The sequence below is a fragment of the Anomalospiza imberbis genome, chromosome 2 (genome assembly GCF_031753505.1).
Source record: "Anomalospiza imberbis isolate Cuckoo-Finch-1a 21T00152 chromosome 2, ASM3175350v1, whole genome shotgun sequence".
NCBI lineage: Eukaryota > Metazoa > Chordata > Aves > Passeriformes > Viduidae > Anomalospiza > Anomalospiza imberbis.
The window spans coordinates 31,087,094-31,105,099 of record NC_089682.1 but is presented as its reverse complement, the minus strand read 5'-3'; the positions used below and the strand labels follow the sequence as shown (position 1 = coordinate 31,105,099).

Sequence of the window (18,006 nt, the reverse complement as noted above, 5' to 3'; positions counted from 1 at the left end):
CTTTTGCAAAACCTTTAGCACTGTTAACTTGGCTTAATGTAAACAGATGATGCTGCATCTTATATTCCAAATTGCCAAGGCCGTGGAGGCACCACCTGGAGTGGTGCATGTGTGACTGGTCTTTCCTTACCTGTGCTGGAAGCTCTGCCTCACCCCACCTTCTCCTCCAGTTGTTTGCCTCCAGAAGGAAGGAATCTTGCCTTAGATGCCCCAAAGGCAAAGTATGGACCCACAGGGACTCCTGCAGCAGCTGGGAAGGTACAGCCCCGGAGCTGTGAGATGTTAAATGTTGAAAACGCAGCTGTCCCCATGAAGCTGCAGGGAAATGCATGGGGCAGCTTCACCCTTCTCTCCAAGGTGGAGAGCTCTTCACAGCTTTGGGACAGCTGCCTGTTTGTCACCACTCCACCTTTTCCTCCAGTCATTTACCTTAGGGAGGAGAGATGATGGATTTCTATCGCTAGAAAAAATGGAGGCGTGAAAAACCGTGGTGCCCCCTGGCATGCAGGGTCTTGGCCAAGCTCTCCCCTTAGCCCTGTCTCTCTCCCGAGCAGGACGTCAACGCAGGCGAGGGCAGCGAGTTCACGGACAGTGGCATCGAGGGCGCAGCCACGGACACTGAGCTGCTGTCGCGGCGCTCCAATGCCACCACGGCCAGCTACTCGCCACCCGCCGGCCGTGCCTTCGTCGGCAGCGACAGCGGCAGCAGCTCGGCGGGCGACGGGCTGCGCCAGGGCGTCTACGAGAACTTCCGCCGCGAGCTGGAGATGAGCACCGCCAACAGCGAGCACCTGGAGGAGGCGGGCTCGGCCCTGAGCGACGAGCAGAGCAGTGGCACCCTCAGCTCGCCCGGGCAGTCCGACATCCTGCTGACGGCCGCGCAGGGCACTGTGCGCAAGGCCGGTGCCCTGGCCGTCAAAAACTTCCTGGTGCACAAGAAGAACAAGAAGGTGGAGTCGGCCACGCGCAGGAAGTGGAAGCACTACTGGGTGTCACTGAAAGGTACGGGGAAAGCGGGCACGGGTGTGTCCTGTGGGGTGGCCAAACCAGGGGCCTGGACTTGGAAGAGAAGCTGCTGTGAGCTTCATTTGGCATGAGGCGTGGGGAAGTGGCCCTGCTTTTTTCTGGAGGTTTCACGTGGTGGTTGCTGATGTGCTTCGGTGGTGGCACGGGGGTGGGCACCCCAAGGCACAGCATTGGGGTTCATTGCTTGGAGCCCTGCTGGCCCCGCCCAGGGAGGTTTCCCTGGGCACTGGGTGTTCCCTTGGAGAAGGTGTCCATGGCTTGCTGGCAGCTGAGTGAGTAGCCGTGTGCCCCTGCAGGCACGTGATGGTGGGAGGCTGCTGGTGGTGCCAGTGGCTGGTGTTCATGCAGGGGCTCTGCCACACTCTGCCTCTCTCCTGTACCTCTCCTTCCCCAAGAGGAGCTTCATGAGTATAAATGCTCAGGGTTGCAGCACATTTGCAGGGTGGTCAGGAAGCTGTGGTTGCTCATCAAGGCTGGCATGTGGCTCTGGCTGTGTCACTCACCCCGTGGTGGGCAGCCCTCGGCACCCGCTGCCCTGTTCCCTCCTCAGCTGCCCAGCCCACAGACCCTCTTCTCTCTGGATTGTTGCAGTTCCTGCTAGGCACACGCTCATAAACTCATCTTCATGTGCTTCATCAGCAGGGAAATGGGAAGCCACAGGCTTGGGACTGGCCTCCCTCTCCTCTGCTGTGGCCAGAGCCAGCAGAGGCAGAGCCGTGTCTCCTGCTCTAGGGGTGGCACCCGGAAGGCTCAGTGTGGCCAGACCCTGCCCTCCCCACGGAGAGCTCTTCCAAGAGCACTTGTTTATTTTTAATTTGCAGCGCTGTTGTAAAGCCGACAGCAAAGTTCGGAGCCAGCTCTTCCTTGGGGTGGCTGGGGAGCTGGGGAAGTGGGAGAGGAGAAGGGAGGCGAGGGGCAGCCCCGATCTCCTGGGAGGGGGCAGGAAGGTCTTGCTGTGAGGAGCGGGCAAACAAAGGGCCATCTGGGAGAAGAAAGGGGAAGGATGAGCAGGGGAGTGATGTTGTTTTGAAGTGCTTTGGCTCAAGTGGAGTGTTAACTCCTTGGATTGCTGTGCCTTGATACTGGCAGTGTTTAACCGGGGCTTTGAAGTGAACAGCTGCCATTGTTAGGCTGCAAATTGTTTTCTGGGAGGCTGGGTACCAGAGCATCCCTTTCCAGTGACACGGCAACTATGTGCCAGCCTGGAAACAACTGGAAATAGTGTAGGAAGGTGGCAGAGGGGGAGACCCTTTTCTTTTTGGAATCTCCCAAATTGCGTCCTTACTCTGGACTTTGTTTTCCTTCCCCGGGAGGATTGTTAAGATTATTTTGTAACACCGAGCAGGTTGCTTGCTGTCCCCAGCAAAGTTTTTTGGTCCATCAGTCTTTCAGCAGGCTTATCCCAGCTCATCCCAGCTACTTAATTCCAATTACTGTCTTCATCCAGTAATTAAATGGCTTGGTCTTTGCCTTGCAGGGGCTGCAGCAGCAGCTGCAGAGGCTGGGCCATGCCTGGGGGCCTGTCTGCTCCCAGGGCTGGCTCACAGCTGGTTGTCACCCTCAGGGGACCAGGATCTCATGCCTGCCTCTTCCCTGTGGTGGTGTGGCCATGGACAACCCCAAATTTGTGATTTCTTATGCTGCCTCTCACTTGGGAAATGTGTTTTACTGCCCATGATTTTCTGTTTTGGCAGTCCTAGGGAGAACTAAGCTCAGGACGAACGAAGCAGCCCGGGGTCAGGGCTCAGGGACAGCTCATTGTGTGCCTGCCTGGCATTAGCACCAGCAGAGCATTTGAACGTGCTTCTTGTTGTCTCCTGCAGGCTGCACGTTGTTCTTCTACGAGACGGACGGCAGGTCTGGCATTGACCACAACAGCATCCCCAAGCACGCCGTCTGGGTGGAGAACAGCATCGTGCAGGCTGTGCCCGAGCACCCCAAGAAGGACTTTGTCTTCTGCCTCAGCAACTCCCTGGGCGACGCTTTCCTCTTCCAGGTTGGTTTTGGCAAAGTTTTTTTCTGTCTTCCCAGCAAGGGGGACATCTAGCTCTGGTTGAGATCCGTGGAAAATCCTGCTGGCTGCAGTAGGTTTGGGGTTTTCCTTTGGCAGCTCTAGAGGAAGGACATGAGCTGAACACGATCAGTGTCATATCTGCTTTTTTAATAACTGGCTGGACCCTCCTTGTGGAGATGGCTGGAGCAAAGGATGAAGAAATGCTCTTGCATCACTGTAAAAACTGGTTGGGCAGCATGCTTAGAACACACAGACCGAGCCAGTCACCACACAGGACATCCAGCTGGGCACTAAATGGGCTGTGCCACTCTCTGTAAGAGACCTGTGTCAAAGGAGGGCCTTGCAGGGAGGCTCGAGGGGCTGACAAGAGCAGGAGCACGTGGAAGTGCAAGGGGATGTCTGGATCTACAGGTGCTCTCCCAGAGGAGCTGCAGAATCCAGCTGCCCCTTGTTCACACATCTTGCTGCTGCCCAGGAGGAGGCTGGAAGGGCAGGGTTTGGTCTTTAATCAGGAAATAGAAATGTCTCCATTCACTGGGTGCATTTGAAAAAACATCTCAGGACTTTACATCAAAGACCATAGATTAGTTGACATGCTTCACTTGAAAAGATTTCTGTCATTTGATAACCACTGCTTCCCTGAGTGATTTTTAGGTTGTCATCTCCTTTCCTATGTCAAGTTGGCACTAAGCAGGGTGTGACATTCTGTTATTTGCAATTGGCAGCACGTGCTGAAGTGAGTGCATTTCCTCCACTTTTGATTCAGTTTTCTTCACTGGAGGAATCCCTTTATTTCTCTTTCCAGTAACAATGGAGTTTCTTGCCTTTTTAAACCAGAAGCTACTCTGGGGTAGGATGTGTCCCCACATCATCACTCCCCTGTATTCCAGAGCAAAAAAAAACTAAAATCACACTTAGTTGTAGGTCGTTGCAGCTGTCCTTGCAAAGGGCTGGATTCTCAAACTGGTGCAGAAAGAAAAGCCTTTCTGATTCCTGGAGGGACTGAGTGTCTGACTGAAAAAACCTGTCTTTTTTTGTGGACTAACTTCCCTGCCACCTCAATGGGATTTTTCCTCAGCTCCTTCTCTAGTACTGGCCTGTCCCTCTTTCCTTCATGTTTTCCCTGGGAAGGGGATGAGAATTTTGGCACCTGGAGACCTTCCTCCCAGTGAGAGGGGATCACAGAGCCACAGAGTGGCCTGTTTGGAGGGCACCTTAAAGGTCATCTTGTTACAGCCTCTGCCATGGGCCTTCCATTGTCCCAGGCTGCTCCCAGCCCTGTCCAGCCAGGCCTTGGGCACTGCCAGGGATCCAGGGGCAGCCACAGCTGCTCTGGGCACTCTGTGCCAGGGCCTCAGCTCCCTCACAGGGAACAATTCCTTCCCTGTGCTTTGGCAGTGGGAAGCCATTCCCTGTGTCCTGTCCCTCCATGTCCTTGCAAAGGATCCCTCTCTATTTTTCTTGTGGGCTTCCCTGACTCACCCCAAGGCTTGTTCCCCAAGGGCCCGGTGTCATTATGCCACAGATAGGATTTTGTGCAGGGAGGAAGCAAAACTGAGCCTTTTCAAGCAAAACCTAATCATTGCTATTGCCAGAAATGTTCTGTGATGTGTCCCTTCTGCCATGGAAGCAGAGGAGAAGGAGGGGATGCCCTCAGAGCAGTGGCCTGTGGCTGCCTGTGCCAGCATAGAGCTGTAGTAGGGGCTGGCAAGGAGAGACACAACTCTGCAGGAGGCTGTTTCTGTGCTGTGCAAGGGAAAATAGGGCTGGTGGTGATCCCACACATCCTGGACACGTTGTAAGGAGCCTGCCCACTGCACTGCACCCAGAGACATCCCATCCTTCCCACACGGCTCAGACAGCTCTGGCTGTGCCCACACAAATCCTGGCACGTGGCACACATGGTGTGTGCCAGCAGCTTGTGACACCACGAGGTGTTTGCAGCTTGGTGGTATGGTCCTTCCCCTCAGGAAGGGCAGCAATTCCCATCCCTGCTCATCTCCAGGGGTGTCTTCAGCTCCTAAAATCCACTCCAAATTTCCCTCCCTCTCCCTAGAAAGAAAGATGAATCTAATGGTGTGCAGCTAATACATTGAAGTTGAATAAGATAACAAACGCTGTCGGGCTTTTGCTGGGAATTAACAAACACACTGTCTCATTCTAAGTCCAGGGCTGATCTCTTCTCTGCTGGGGATGAGGTTTCACCACCTGACTGTGGACAAAGTGTCTCCCATTGTGGCCAATAATTCCTTTGTTTCCAGCAGCCATTCCTCAGCAAGGGGGGTTCCCAGTGCCCTCAGCAGTGGAGTGAGAGCTTGCTAGTGGTACTGCCTAGGCAGAGAGCCTGGCCAGTTCCAGCCACACCCTGTGTGCAGTGGCAGCTGAAGGCAGGGGAATTGGGAAGGAGGAGGTAAGACCTGCAGTAGATCCTGTTTCTGCTTAGGGCTTACAGCCTGAGTGAGGAAAGTGGTGTCATTCTGGGACACGTGTCCTCCTTGTGCCACAAAAGTTTGGGGAGCATCAGTGTGAAGCCCAGCTGGGCCTCTCTGGGAAGCTCTCCTGAGCTTCATCCTTGGCTGTTGGTTGTGACCTCAGCGAGGATGACCTTCCTCATCTTCTCCAGCAAATGGAGGAGTCATGCTGGGCTGTCTATTAATAGATCAGGCATCATCAGAAAGTTTAATTAGAACAAGGTGGTTTGGCACCTTGCTGCTTTTCCAGCCAAATACCAGTGTGATTATTGCCACAGGCTTACACTCACAGAAAGTCCTCTGCAACCCTGAGCTGGCTGGGAAGTTTGTTTCATGACCTGTAAAACAGAATGGAGTTCAGTAAAAGGCCTAAGAAGATTGACTTTTTATTTGGAGAATCTGGAAAGATTCTTCTCTGTGTGTCAAAAGCCTCTAATCAGAATAGTTCTCTTCCAGAAAAAAAGTACTGGTGTCCCATGCTCCAGCCTGGTGTCTCATGGAGTGGTTTGGGCAGGAAGGGACATTAAAGATTATCCAGTTCCACGCCCTGCCCATGGGCAGGGACACCTTCCACTATTCCGGGTTGCTCCAAGGCCTGTCCAACCTGGCCTGGGATACTTCCAGCAAGGAGAAATGTTCCCTTTTCCCAAACTGCCACATCCATGCTTGGGAAGGGACAGTGCCAGAGCTGTGAAAATGAGGCTGAGTTTGCCTTTAATGGTAACAGGGGTATCTTCAGACTGCTTTGGGCCCTTCAGAAACAGAAAGCTCGTTTGTCTGTGCACCACCATAAATCTACTCGTACTTCTCATGGTCACGTTTTCTGCCATTCATTTATTGTTAACTTCTGCATGCCAGAAAAGCTCTCCATCCTGGGAAGAGCACAGCAGTGGTGCGTTCCCTGCCTTAAGGAGCTGGAGTTTAGAAACCATGGTTAAATGCCAAGCTAGAAATTCACTGCACTGAGCCAGGGAGGTAATTGCTGAGGCCTTGCAGGGAAGCACCCCCAGCTGCAAAGCACAGATAGAGGTGTAATTCCAAGAGCCAAGTGCCTGGTGCTGAGTTACAAACGGCCTGCTTAGGGATGATGGGGGGGTTATTGCTTCGACAGGCGTCAGCGGATTTAAGGCTTTGAATCTCGAGATCAGAGGGAAAGGAAACTCCTTGGAATTGCGTTTGTTAGTCTGCAGTCCGTGTTGAGGAGGATCCTGACTCCTTGTCCCCCTTTCCCCGCTGCAGACGTGCAGCCAGACGGAGCTGGAGAACTGGATCACAGCGATCCACTCGGCCTGTGCCACCGCCGTGGCGCGGCAGCACCACAAGGAGGACACGGTCAAGCTGCTCAAAACGGAGATCAAAAAGCTGGAGCAGAAGATCGACATGGACGAGAAGATGAAGAAAATGGGTGAAATGCAGCTGTCCTCCGTAACAGACTCCAAGAAGAAGAAGACCATACTGGACCAGGTGAACTCTTGCTCATGTGAAACAAGTCCCTAGCGAGGCTTTAAGGCCTTTTAGAGGTTGTTGGGAGCTCCGTGGAGCAGGTGAGAGCAGGAGAGCTGTGCTGCTGGCTGCCTTAGCTGCACCATTTCTCCGCTGAGGTCCAGCATGGGCTGTTTTCTGCTGGCCTCCAGGAGATTTGGACAGCAGGAGGCTGCCAGGCCATGGCTGGAGGATGCCTTGGGGAGCAGTTGTTCACACACCGACAAACACTGCTGCTGCTTTAAGTGTGCCAGAGGCTGCTGCTTCTGCTGGCAGCTGGGCTGAAGAAGCCATGCCTGGCTTCTGCTTGTCACAAGGGCCTGCCTTGACCTTGTGGCAGCATCCCTGGTTCCCCTGGGCCCGCTCCTGCTGCCTTCAAGTGGACAGCGTGGCTGGGTTTCAGAAGCAGAGAGCCTCGAGCAGATGTCTCTCCTGCTGCTGCAGCAGCACCTTATTTTGGGAAACTTAACATATGGCTGCTGCTTCCCTCATTTGGAGCTCTCCTACCACGGCTGCCAAGTGTGCCTGTAAAGCAAAGCATGGGAAGTGGCTGGGGCTGAGCTAAAGGGATTTGTACCCCCTGCAAGCCTGTGAGAAGGGGAAATGGGGGAGAAAGGGGAGGGAGAGGCTAAAGAGCTCCACTCAAAGCTGTCAGTCACAGTGAGAGGGCACAGCAGTCTCTCTCTTTATGTAACTGAGTTTGTCTGGATGCTTTGAAACTGTTTCCTATAAGCTGTTTGAATTATTTAAATAAGTCCTTCCATGGGCTGATTACAGCACTCTTCTACTGATCAGATTAATTATCCCCAGTGTATGGCACTTTTTCAAGCTCTGTTGTTGCTCACAGCAAAGCTGCTGCTGTGGCTGCTGATTTGGGATGCCCTGTGCCTGCAGTTTGGTGGGGTTTGCTCTTCTGGTTCCTCAGATGCTCTTGATGCATGAAAGAAGCCTCTTAAGGGACTGCTGAGCAGAGAATCCTGGAAATACAAAGAAAATGAAAAATGAAAATTTAATCCTGTTAATTAGCATTGTATCAAAGGAGCAGTTGTCCCAGGAGGAGACTTTTGCCAGGAATGTAGAAAAAGTTGTTTTCCATCTAATCAAAACTCCTTTACTATTTGCTTCCTCTGGGGAGTTGGGAGGGCAGGGGAATGTGGGAAAATCAGCAATCAGGGTTTGTTGAGTGAGCGCTGGTGAAAAGGGTGTGTCACTGGGAATTTTTTCAAGGCATTTACCAGCCTCTTCTCCCCTTCTCTCCCCTCGCTCCCGGGCGCAGATCTTCGTGTGGGAGCAGAACCTGGAGCAGTTCCAGATGGACCTGTTCCGGTACCGCTGTTACCTGGCCAGCCTGCAGGGCGGGGAGCTGCCCAACCCCAAGCGCCTGCTGGCTTTCGCCAGCCGCCCCACCAAGGTGGCCATGGGCCGCCTGGGCATCTTCTCCGTGTCGTCCTTCCACGCGCTGGTGAGTTGTCAGGGTCAGCTGGTGAGACCCCAGCAGTGTGAAAGTCCTTGTTCCCCTAGCCCGGCAACCGAAGGGGAGGTCTGGAATGCGTGAAGTTGAGTTTTCAAGGTTGCTTATTTCTTCTTCTCTAAACATTCTTTCTCTGTCCTGCCGAGCTCTGCCTAGCAAGGAGGCCATAACATCCTGCCGTGCCCCCTCGGGTGGTGATTACCTTTTATGTCAAAAGTTACATGTAGTCTGTTTATAACAATGCACCAATATCTAACATCTATGTTGGACAGTGGGTCCCTATCCTAAACCAAAAGAAAAGTGTCACCACCACACCAAGACATGGAGAGCAGCAAAAAAGGAGAAGGCGGCTAAGACATGCCCAAATTCCTCCATCTTGTACCCCCTTGAACCCCATTCTAAAAATCCCAAAATTCTACTTTTCCACCCTGTGTTAATTAAAATATCACACTACTCAAACCCTTGTCACTTGTAACTCCTCATACAAAATTGGCAGCTTTTTCCACAGGCTAAAATCAAAGCCACAGATGCTTTTGACTTCATGCCAAGGTCCTCGAGACCCCTGCCAGGGTCTCGAGACAGCCAGGGCAGCCAGAGGGATGTCCTGGACTCCGACAGTGAGTGGGCACGGGCGGGCTGGGCACGGTGGGGCTCCGAGAGCTGGGCCTGCAGGAGGTGCTGCTCCCAGAGGGGCCTGGCTGTGGCTGAAGGAGCAGCTGCTTGCTGCCATGGCCTTGGGGAAGAGCCTTCTTTGCCCTAGACGTGTGGTTTTGAATTTCCACCACAAACAGATTTTCCTGTTAAGAGAAGCAGGGTCATCTCAAGTGTCCGCAGACTTGGGCATGATCCACATGTCCCATGAAGTCAGTGGGAGCCTTCTGAGGCTCTCAGCATGTGCTGGCTGAGACCTTCTTGGGCATATCTGACTTTTTTCCATATGGATGAAACTACCAACCAGCTATTCCAATGCCGGGTCTCTGGTCATCAACACCTGATGCTCCACACAGGAGGGGAAATGTTCTTCTCTGCTACCTGTGGTGTGGCAAATAATGGCTGTTTAAATTTAAGTACTGTAACAAGCCATCTCTTAAATGTACAGGGAAATGTTTTGAAAAGTGGTGGGGTTTTAATGAATTTATATCAAGTTCTTGTCATTTTGGCTTGGACTCCTGAAGGTTCACAGAAATAGCTGAGTTCCACTGTTGTCTTGTAGATGTCAGCTGTACCCTTCAATTGAATGCAGAGCTGTAATTCAGTCAGGGGCGTTTTTATTCTTTCCTATATGAAAAGATTAGCGTCATCATCCTGCTAATTGCTGGTGGATTTATTATATTTTTTAAGTGGCGGGCTGTAATTTGCATTTATGCTTATTTTTTTTTTCGCATCGAGAAAAGCACTGAGCGTTAGCCTGAAAAACAGTCTGCCTCTTCATGCTGGTGTCTCTGGAGAGCCAAGGGAAAAAATATGTTTGGAAAATGTTGTGTTGGAAGAGACACGTGTTTTCTTCTCCTCTCAGCAAACTCTCATGTCCTCCTTTGCCCCCAGGAATGTGGGGAAATGCAAGCTCATGTTAGGAGCCCTAACTCAATTTTCAGGAAGGGAATTTACCCAGAGCAGCCGTGGCTGCCCCTGGATCCCTAGAAGTGTCTGAGTCCAGGATGGACGGGCCTTGGAGCAGCCTGGGATAGTAGAAGGTGTCCCTGCCTATGGCAGGGTGGGGAATGGGATGGGCTTTAAGGTCCCCTCCATCCCAAATGGTGCTGTGCTAAGTTACCCCAGGTGGCTCTGCATAAACGTCCCAGGCACAGCTGTGGAGCCTCTCACAGTCCGGGCTGTGGAAATGGAGATTTTGCTGTGTTGGTCAAGTTCTCCTTTTCCTGGAGTTCCCCACGTTTCCCAGGGAGAGCCCCCATTCCTCACACAGTTCCCTGGTGCAGCAGCCAGACCTTTGTCCATGCCAGCTGTGGTTTGGGATGTGCTGCATCCAGCCAGCCAGTTCCTCAGCTGGGGGCATCCCTCGGGGACAGGGGTGTTCCTGCAGGCACTGCCAAACGTGTGGCAGTGCCATTCTGCTGCTCTGGGCTGTGGGGATGCAGCACTGAGGTGTTCCAGGAAGTGCAGTCGACAGGGTGGATCAGTCTGTCTGTCTGTCTGTCTGGGAAATCTGCTTTGACACTGGGCCGGAGCACTTCAGCTCTGAATGATGTCCCTCTGATTTGCTCCAGAGCTCCCCAGATAGCTGGGCTCACTAAAGGCAGCAGCTCTTGTTGCCACAGGGCATTTTGCAGAGCAGCTGGCACTGCTCTGATGGGAAGGGTCGTTTCAGCTCACTTTTCCTCTTCCCGTGCCTTGCTCTATCCTTCAGATGTCACTTGTCTTTAAGGAAGTGCAGGCTTAAATGCCATGAGCTCCCTGCAAGCCTTTATCTGGCCCTGCTGCACTTCTGAGTCAGCACCAGGATGCCCAGAGTGTTTCCACAGGAAAGAGCAAAGAGGAAGACCGAGTTTTTGGGAAGCAACAGATAAGTTTGGAAATCTCAGATTTCACATGTCCAGCTTTGAGACCATGCTAGGACAAGAAAAATAAAAGAAAAAACCCAAACCCTTCACTGGTGCTGAGGTTTTGCTCTATGATAATTAGGCTCCTTTAAAATATATCTCACATTAAATGCCAAAAGCTGATGGAGGTGCTGTGTACTGTCCATTTCAATATTTGGTATTGGATGCTGGGAGAAGTGAGTTCATTTGCAGGGAGAAGGCAGTGGCCTGGCAGCATCCTCACTGTGCCAGCAGTGAGAACCCTGTGTTGCCATAGGATTTGCCTTTTCCCCCCCAGCCCCCAGTTTGGTGGGGCTGTGTGCTGGGGCTGCTGCAGCTCTGATGCTGAAGCCATGTGGCATTGACAGGTGGCGGCTCGCACGGGGGAGTCGGGAGTGAGGAGAAGGACACAGGCCATGTCCAGGTCTGCCAGCAAGAGGAGGAGCAGGTTTTCTTCTCTCTGGGGGCTGGACACTACCTCGAAGAAAAAGCAGGGGAGGCCGAGCATTAACCAGGTAAGAGTCTGGGGTGTTGTTGTTTGCAGGGGTGGTTTGTTAGCAGGCAGAATGCAGCTTGCACAAAGAGTCACTAGCACAGAGTCATGGCATTCCTCATCCCCTTCCAAAATCAGGGACTGGAGCTGCAGATCGGGGTACAGATTCCAAAGGTTTGGAATTTGCCCTTTTCTTTAGCTGAATTCTGTTGCTGCATTTCTGCTCCTTCTGCTTTTCCTGGAGGTGCCTTCCCTAACTTCAGGAGCAAGGAAGCAGCAGTGTAAAACAGATATAACTTTGGAGAGGAAAAACCCCAAAACAATCCAGACTTGTTTGGTTATTTTGAATTTAAAATTATGAGTTTGCACAATGCTTTAAATGTAGCTGAGTTTGGTGAAAACTTCCTAAAGTGACAACAAGCTTTGCATTTAGTTTGGGACACTCCCTGTTTTGCTTCAGATTTATAAAAAAGCAGAAGTTGTGCTGTTTCCACCCAGTCACTGCCCAGATCTTCCTCTAGCAAACATGTTCCAGTGTGGTAGGGAAGTGCTTCCCTGTTATTCTTTCCAAACAATCCCTAATTACAGCTTTCACTTTTTGAGAGCCATACATCATCTAATTGCAGGAAATGTAGGCTCTGCCTTTCCTTCTCTTCTCTCACATCTTGAGGGGAGAAAGGCTGGGGACACACGCTGTTCTGTGCCCTGTGATTTCTTGTGCTGTCAGTGGGTGTTTGTTTTGTTCAGCAGAGGATGATCAGCTTGTTTGGAGCGAGACACTGAAAGTTCACCTGATATTTAGAGGTTGAGCAAAAGCCCAGGGCTTGGCTGGAATGAGCACATTCCCAGTTCCTTGTGCTGATGCTGCAGCATCCCCGTTGCTTTGTATTTACTTGCCCCAAATCTCTCATCCTGAGCTGGGATCCTGCCCATGCTGTGTTTTCAAAGCTGTATTTCCCTCCCCCCCCCCCCCCCCCCCCCCGAGCTTCCCCCTTTTGTTTTTCCTTTCAGTGGAGATAATTGCATTCTTCATGCTGCCTCCCCTGCTTCTGCCCCCCTCACACCTCCACAGCACAGGCATGGAGAGGGATTCTGTTCCAGGTTACAGGAAAGTCATTGTGGAGAGAGTTGTAAAAAATGTGAAGTTTTGAGAAAGTAGCAGTGTCTAAATGCAGTGCCTGAACACATTTCCCTTGCTTGTGCAAAGTGTTGCCCATTGGAAGCAACCAAAAGGCAGAGACCTTTTCCCATCCTGCCTGGTCCCTGCTTCATTTTAGCCAGGGAATAATTAACAGCCCAGCAACTTGATCCTAGGGCTGTGCTGATGTGGAGCTATAAAACTGAGCTTTTCAGTTCTCATTATTGGATTCTGCTGCAGCACCAACCCTGCTTGCCTTTCTGATGCAGCCCTGTGCTGATGTGGGGTGGATGCTGGAAATATTCCTGTTTGGTCATTCCTCCTGCACGGGATCCTGTTGGTTTTGGCTCTCTGGCTCGTGCTTGGGTTACCAGCTCCTGTTTCATTAGAGAAGGGTTACACTGCCTTGTGCTTGAATGTTTGCTGAGTACATTTTGGCAGCTGGGTCATTACAAAGCCAGCCAGAAGCAGAGCCCTTCTGAGTTCTCAGCGTTGGCAGAGGTGGGGAAGTGTTCATTTCCCACTTTTACTGGTGGAGAAACCCAGCACAAAGAGAGATAAAACTAGTCTGGCTCTGCCAAGGAAGTCAGGACAGCCCTCCAAGCAGAAGTGGCCTCTTATATTCCTGTACCACCCCATCACCAGCTTGTTTTTCACCTCGCCTTCTCTTCCATCAAGCTGCTGTTTTCCTTTTCTCCAGTGCATCTGCAGCAGAGAGGCAGGGACTGTTGGAGAGGTCCCCCAGTTCACTGCCCTGCAAACCTTGGAGAGCCCAGCTCCGGACAGAGACTGGTGCAGAGGTGTGCCCGTGTCAGTATAGCCACACTTGTGCTCAGGAGGAGTGGTCCTAGTGAGGAACTGGGAGTGGAGGACACAGGACAGCACTTCCCTGTATTTAAGGAATGGCACTTGGAGTGAACTGACCTGGTGTTTGGGATCCCCTCTCTGCTGAAAACACCTCTTTGTTCTTGTGTTGTTTCTTTTTGGATGGCGGGCTCAAGCAAAAAGAGGTTAGAGGGGCTGCTGGATGTGACTTACCCACCCTGAAGAAGGTTTTCCCCATCCCAGATTTCTACAAGAGTGAAACATTTCTGCAAGCAGCATGTTTGGAGATGGCTCACTTTGAATTCCGTGCTGGATGTTAGACTTTTCTGCCCGTGGCACGTGCTGTGCACAGGGAGTCACCTTCGTGTTTTAAAGTAGATTCCATCTCTTGTTCCTCAGGTGTTTGGAGAAGGAGTGGATTCAGTGAAGAAATCTCTTGAAGGGATCTTTGATGACACAGTCCCGGATGGCAAGGTAAAACCCCAGCTCTCCAGCTGCCTCCTTTCCCCACGGTTGCAGCCAGTAAATTCAGAATAAATACTAAGACTTGCTATTTTGCCATTTTGAAGCATTGGAGCTGCAGTACCCACAACAGTCTTGTTGGCATTGGTTTGCCCAGAAACACTGCACATTTCAATTTTTAATTCAAATCTGCTTTCATCCCTACTATTTTTTTGCTGCATTCCTAGCATTCCCAGTAGCCATAGGGTGAAATCCCTGGAGAAGCACACTGCAGCAGTGTAGCTGTGTGGGTGGCACAGGGAAAACTGCAGATTCCTGTCCAGACAAGCCTTCAAACTGGGCTTAGGAGCAAAATATCTTCTCTCTAAGAGAGCTCTGGTACAGCACATAATGCTCTAGTCATTGATAAAGAGGGAGCTGTGTTGGGCTGGGATTGTCATGATGGATTTTCTCTTTAGAGGGAGAAAGAAGTGGCCCTGAGCAGCGTCCACCAGCACAACCCCGACTGTGATATTTGGGTCCACGAGTACTTCACGCCCTCATGGTTCTGCCTGCCCAACAACCAGCCTGCCCTGACAGTCATCCGGCCTGGGGACACCTCCCGGGACGTGCTGGAAATGATCTGCAAGGTAAACGTGTCCTGGGGCGGCTGGGAAATCAGTGCAGCCTCCTGTGCCAGTGCTTGGGCTGCTCTGCACTGGAACTCCAGTTCTATCTAAGGTGAAAAACACAGATGACACCACAGTGTTGAGGCCAGAAGCGCAGCAGAGAATTCCCTGCAGCTGGAGCTAACTTGGCGTGGGTGCAGGCACAGGCAGCAGGCTGGGCTTTGCCTTCCCCACTCTGGCTGCTGTGCACGAGCCTGGAAGCGCCTTCACACGCTGGCTCTGCCTCTGCTGCTGCCTTTCCCAGAGCCAGCCGTCCCCTGTCCCTGCAGTGGCACCGAGCTGAGTGTGGGACCCCTGTCCGTGCCCCACACTGCGGTGGTGCAGCCACGCTGGTGCCCCCAGCCCTGCATCCCTCCCACAGCCCCTTCCCCCCTCTGCCAGGCAGGTGAGCTGGCCTCACCCCTTCCCAGGAGCCAGGGGACCTGTTTCCAGGAGCCATCCCTCCTTCCCTGCCCTCGGGCTGGCACGGGCAGAGCAGCAGCACCAGGATGGGAGAAGGTGCCTGTGTTTGCTGCCTGCAGTGCAGGACCAGATCCAACCTCGCATGGGTGGCAGGAGGGGACAGGGGAAAGCTTTTATCGACATTGGAGTGGGGGGGGAAGAAAAACCACCTGGATTTCTTTGCCTGATGAAGTATCAGAGACGTTGGGCCATTGAAAAGAGTTGCATGTCTAAAGAGTTGGAAACTTTGACAAATTAAACACAGGCTTTCAGCTCTGGCAGCTGCATAATGTGTGTTTTCGGAGCGAGCGAGACCCAACTCCTGTCACGTGCCGCTCTGAAAAGTGAGTCTGCTTTGTACAACAACAACAGCAGGAGAAAAGAAAACATTTATTACTCTTGAGAGCTTAACTTTGGGGACTTTAAGAAGGTGTTGCATGTGCTTCTGAAGAGAGGGAAGGTGAGAGAAAAGCGTTTGTTTCCAGTAATTGTATGGTGCGCTCGTCTCTCTGCCAGGTGCACTGCAGCTTGTGAAAGTTCTGCTTTGTCTTCAGCAAAAGATGACATTTTTGGAGAGAGGCATAACAGGGAAGCTGGATGACACATTATTAGTAATGATTTATTTTTAGGATTTATGTTAACTCAGTGGACTGAATCCTTGGCTGGAGTAAGCTGGTGGAGCTCCGTGGCTTCAGCAGGTGCCTGCTGAGGGTCTGGTCTCTCTCTGTGCTTTTGTTGCGGTGGGTGGGGGTGTTTAAGGAGAAGGGGAGGTTGGTGAGTGTTTTTTCAAGAGCTACTATCTGTTTCTTTCCTTTCTGTAAGAGCTTTCAGCCTGAAAAACACTGTCAAGATGCCTTTTTTTTCCTGTAGCATTTAATAATCAATCTCTTTCTTCTGTCTCTTGCATTCAGCTCATTTTCCCCCCTTTAATACCCGATCCACATCATTTCACATCAGTTTGCCATCTGCCATCTGAGAACCAGTCAAGTTCTGGTACAGTAAACATTTCAAGCTCTACATTTCATATAAACCTCCTCATGTTTGTAGATGTGGTTAAATCTGTGCTGCTAAACTGAGCTTGGTTCTTCTGTTGGAGAACATTAAATGCACTAAAGTCATTGTGGAAAATGTGTTCTTATGCTAACATTGCTGCTTGTTATTATACAGCGAGTTAGGCTTTGGAGGGTGCTTTGTGACACTTTTATGATTCAAGATTGGTGGGAGGAGTGTTTAACGCATTTTTAAAGTGGTTTCTCAAAGATCTCTCCTAAGATGTAACTAGCAACATCACTTGGAAGGCAGGAAAACTCGGTGTATATGCATTAAATTGCTTTCTGTGGCTGATAGGAAATAGTTGGTCCCTTCCAATCTCAACCATCCTGTGATTCTGTGATGACACTGCTCAGTGTGAACGAATGTATATGCATTACTAACATTTGCATAATGGTATGTCTTAAGACAGAGGAGGAAATCACACTCTGTCTACGGATTTAGGCAGAGCCAGTGTGGAGATAATAACACCAAAACCCAATATGGAGATAATAGCAGTAAAAAACAAGCCTAGATGACTACATGGCATTTTGTCTTTTGACTGCATAAAAAATGAGGCAAGAAAGGTTTGGGGTTTTTTTTCCCCTCACCATTTACATTTTTCAAAGGGACCTGCATGAGGGGCAAGAAGCAGGTACCTCAAGGTCTCTGGGTCTGTGCTCAGAGCCTCTGAGAAGCTAAGCCTGATGCTCTGGGGGCTTACTTTGCTTTTGGGCTGGTGTTTTCCTGCTGGGAGAGCTGCGGCCACACTGGAGCCGTGGGATGGCCACGATCCTGTGGTGCTGCCACAAAGGTCTCCCCCACCAAGCTGGGAGAACGTGCCAGGCCCTCTCCTTGGCCAGGAAGGAGCCAGGCTGGGTGAAGAGCTGGGCTTGTGTGCCAGCCCACCGTGACACTTGGAGACTCTTGAGTCAGAATTCCAGCCCTGCTGTAAATTCTTCTTCTGGAGCACCTCGCTTGAGCTGTTGGGTTGTGCTTTAAACAGGGTTAGCTGCTTAATTTAGTCCAGACCTAGCCAGAGTTATTAGGAGAGAAATAAATAAACCAAGAAGCTGATTTGGACGGCTGAAAGGTATTTTGGGTGGTCTTGAAAGGATATTCATATCATTAAGGCTGCCCTGTTTCTGCTCCCACCTCCCCACATATGGATGCAGCTCCCAGCAACAAAAAGTGGGTTAATGGTTTGGCTTTTAGGGCAGCCTGGCTGTGTTCACATTCAAGGGACCTTTCCCTTTCACTACAGCAGAACATCATGGCCCTATTTGAAACACTTTAACCAGTGTCAGATTTTGAAGTAGACACATCCCTGGGGCAACTGTAGGACATTAATTAGCTAAATGGGGTGGCCCATGGGCTGCTCTGTGGTCAGGACTCTCATTCCTGACCTGGATGGGATCACAGTGTACTGGATTGATGGCATCCACTTGGGCTGATGGGGTTTGTTGGAAGAACTGTGTGGCTGTAAATGATGAGTGTTTTACCCAGTTTTGTCTTCAGATGATGCTCTGCCCAGTGCCTGGAGGCCCCAGACTAGATGAATTCATCACATGTGGTGATTTCTGCCTGCATGAGCAGGCGGGAAAGCATCCCTTGGGTCACTTCCACAAGGGAAGGACATTGGTGGGGTGTGGATGGGGGTCTCTGTGCCAGCCCTGGGCTTTGGGCAGTGGCGTGGGGTTGGGCAGCACAGCTGGCACTGACCATCAGGCACACTGAGGTGCAGCATGAGCACAACAGCTTGGGCATAGGGAGGAGATCCTGTGGGAGCAGGAGGAGGAGGCTGCCTGGGTGTCTGGCTCCTTTTTCACAGAATCACAGAATGCTTCAGGTTGGAAAAGACCTGTGAGTCCATGGAGTCCCAGCTGTGCCCGGTGCCCACCTTGTCCCCAGCCCAGAGCACTGATTGCCACATACCAGCCTTCCCTGGA

At 51.4% G+C, this 18,006-nt stretch overlaps 1 protein-coding gene across 5 annotated transcripts in view; it reads left to right on the top strand.

Annotated features, from left to right (window-relative positions):
* Positions 1-18,006, top strand: part of TIAM1 (TIAM Rac1 associated GEF 1) — a 111,794-nt gene that overhangs the window by 53,850 nt on the left and 39,938 nt on the right. For all 5 annotated transcript variants that reach the window (XM_068180402.1, XM_068180405.1, XM_068180404.1 and 2 more), the window contains 7 exons: positions 555-1,002; positions 2,850-3,022; positions 6,751-6,975; positions 8,270-8,455; positions 11,370-11,516; positions 13,857-13,931; positions 14,378-14,548. In XM_068180402.1, coding sequence (XP_068036503.1) covers positions 555-1,002; positions 2,850-3,022; positions 6,751-6,975; positions 8,270-8,455; positions 11,370-11,516; positions 13,857-13,931; positions 14,378-14,548 — 1,425 coding nt within the window. The remainder of the gene's footprint in view (positions 1-554; positions 1,003-2,849; positions 3,023-6,750; positions 6,976-8,269; positions 8,456-11,369; positions 11,517-13,856; positions 13,932-14,377; positions 14,549-18,006) is intronic.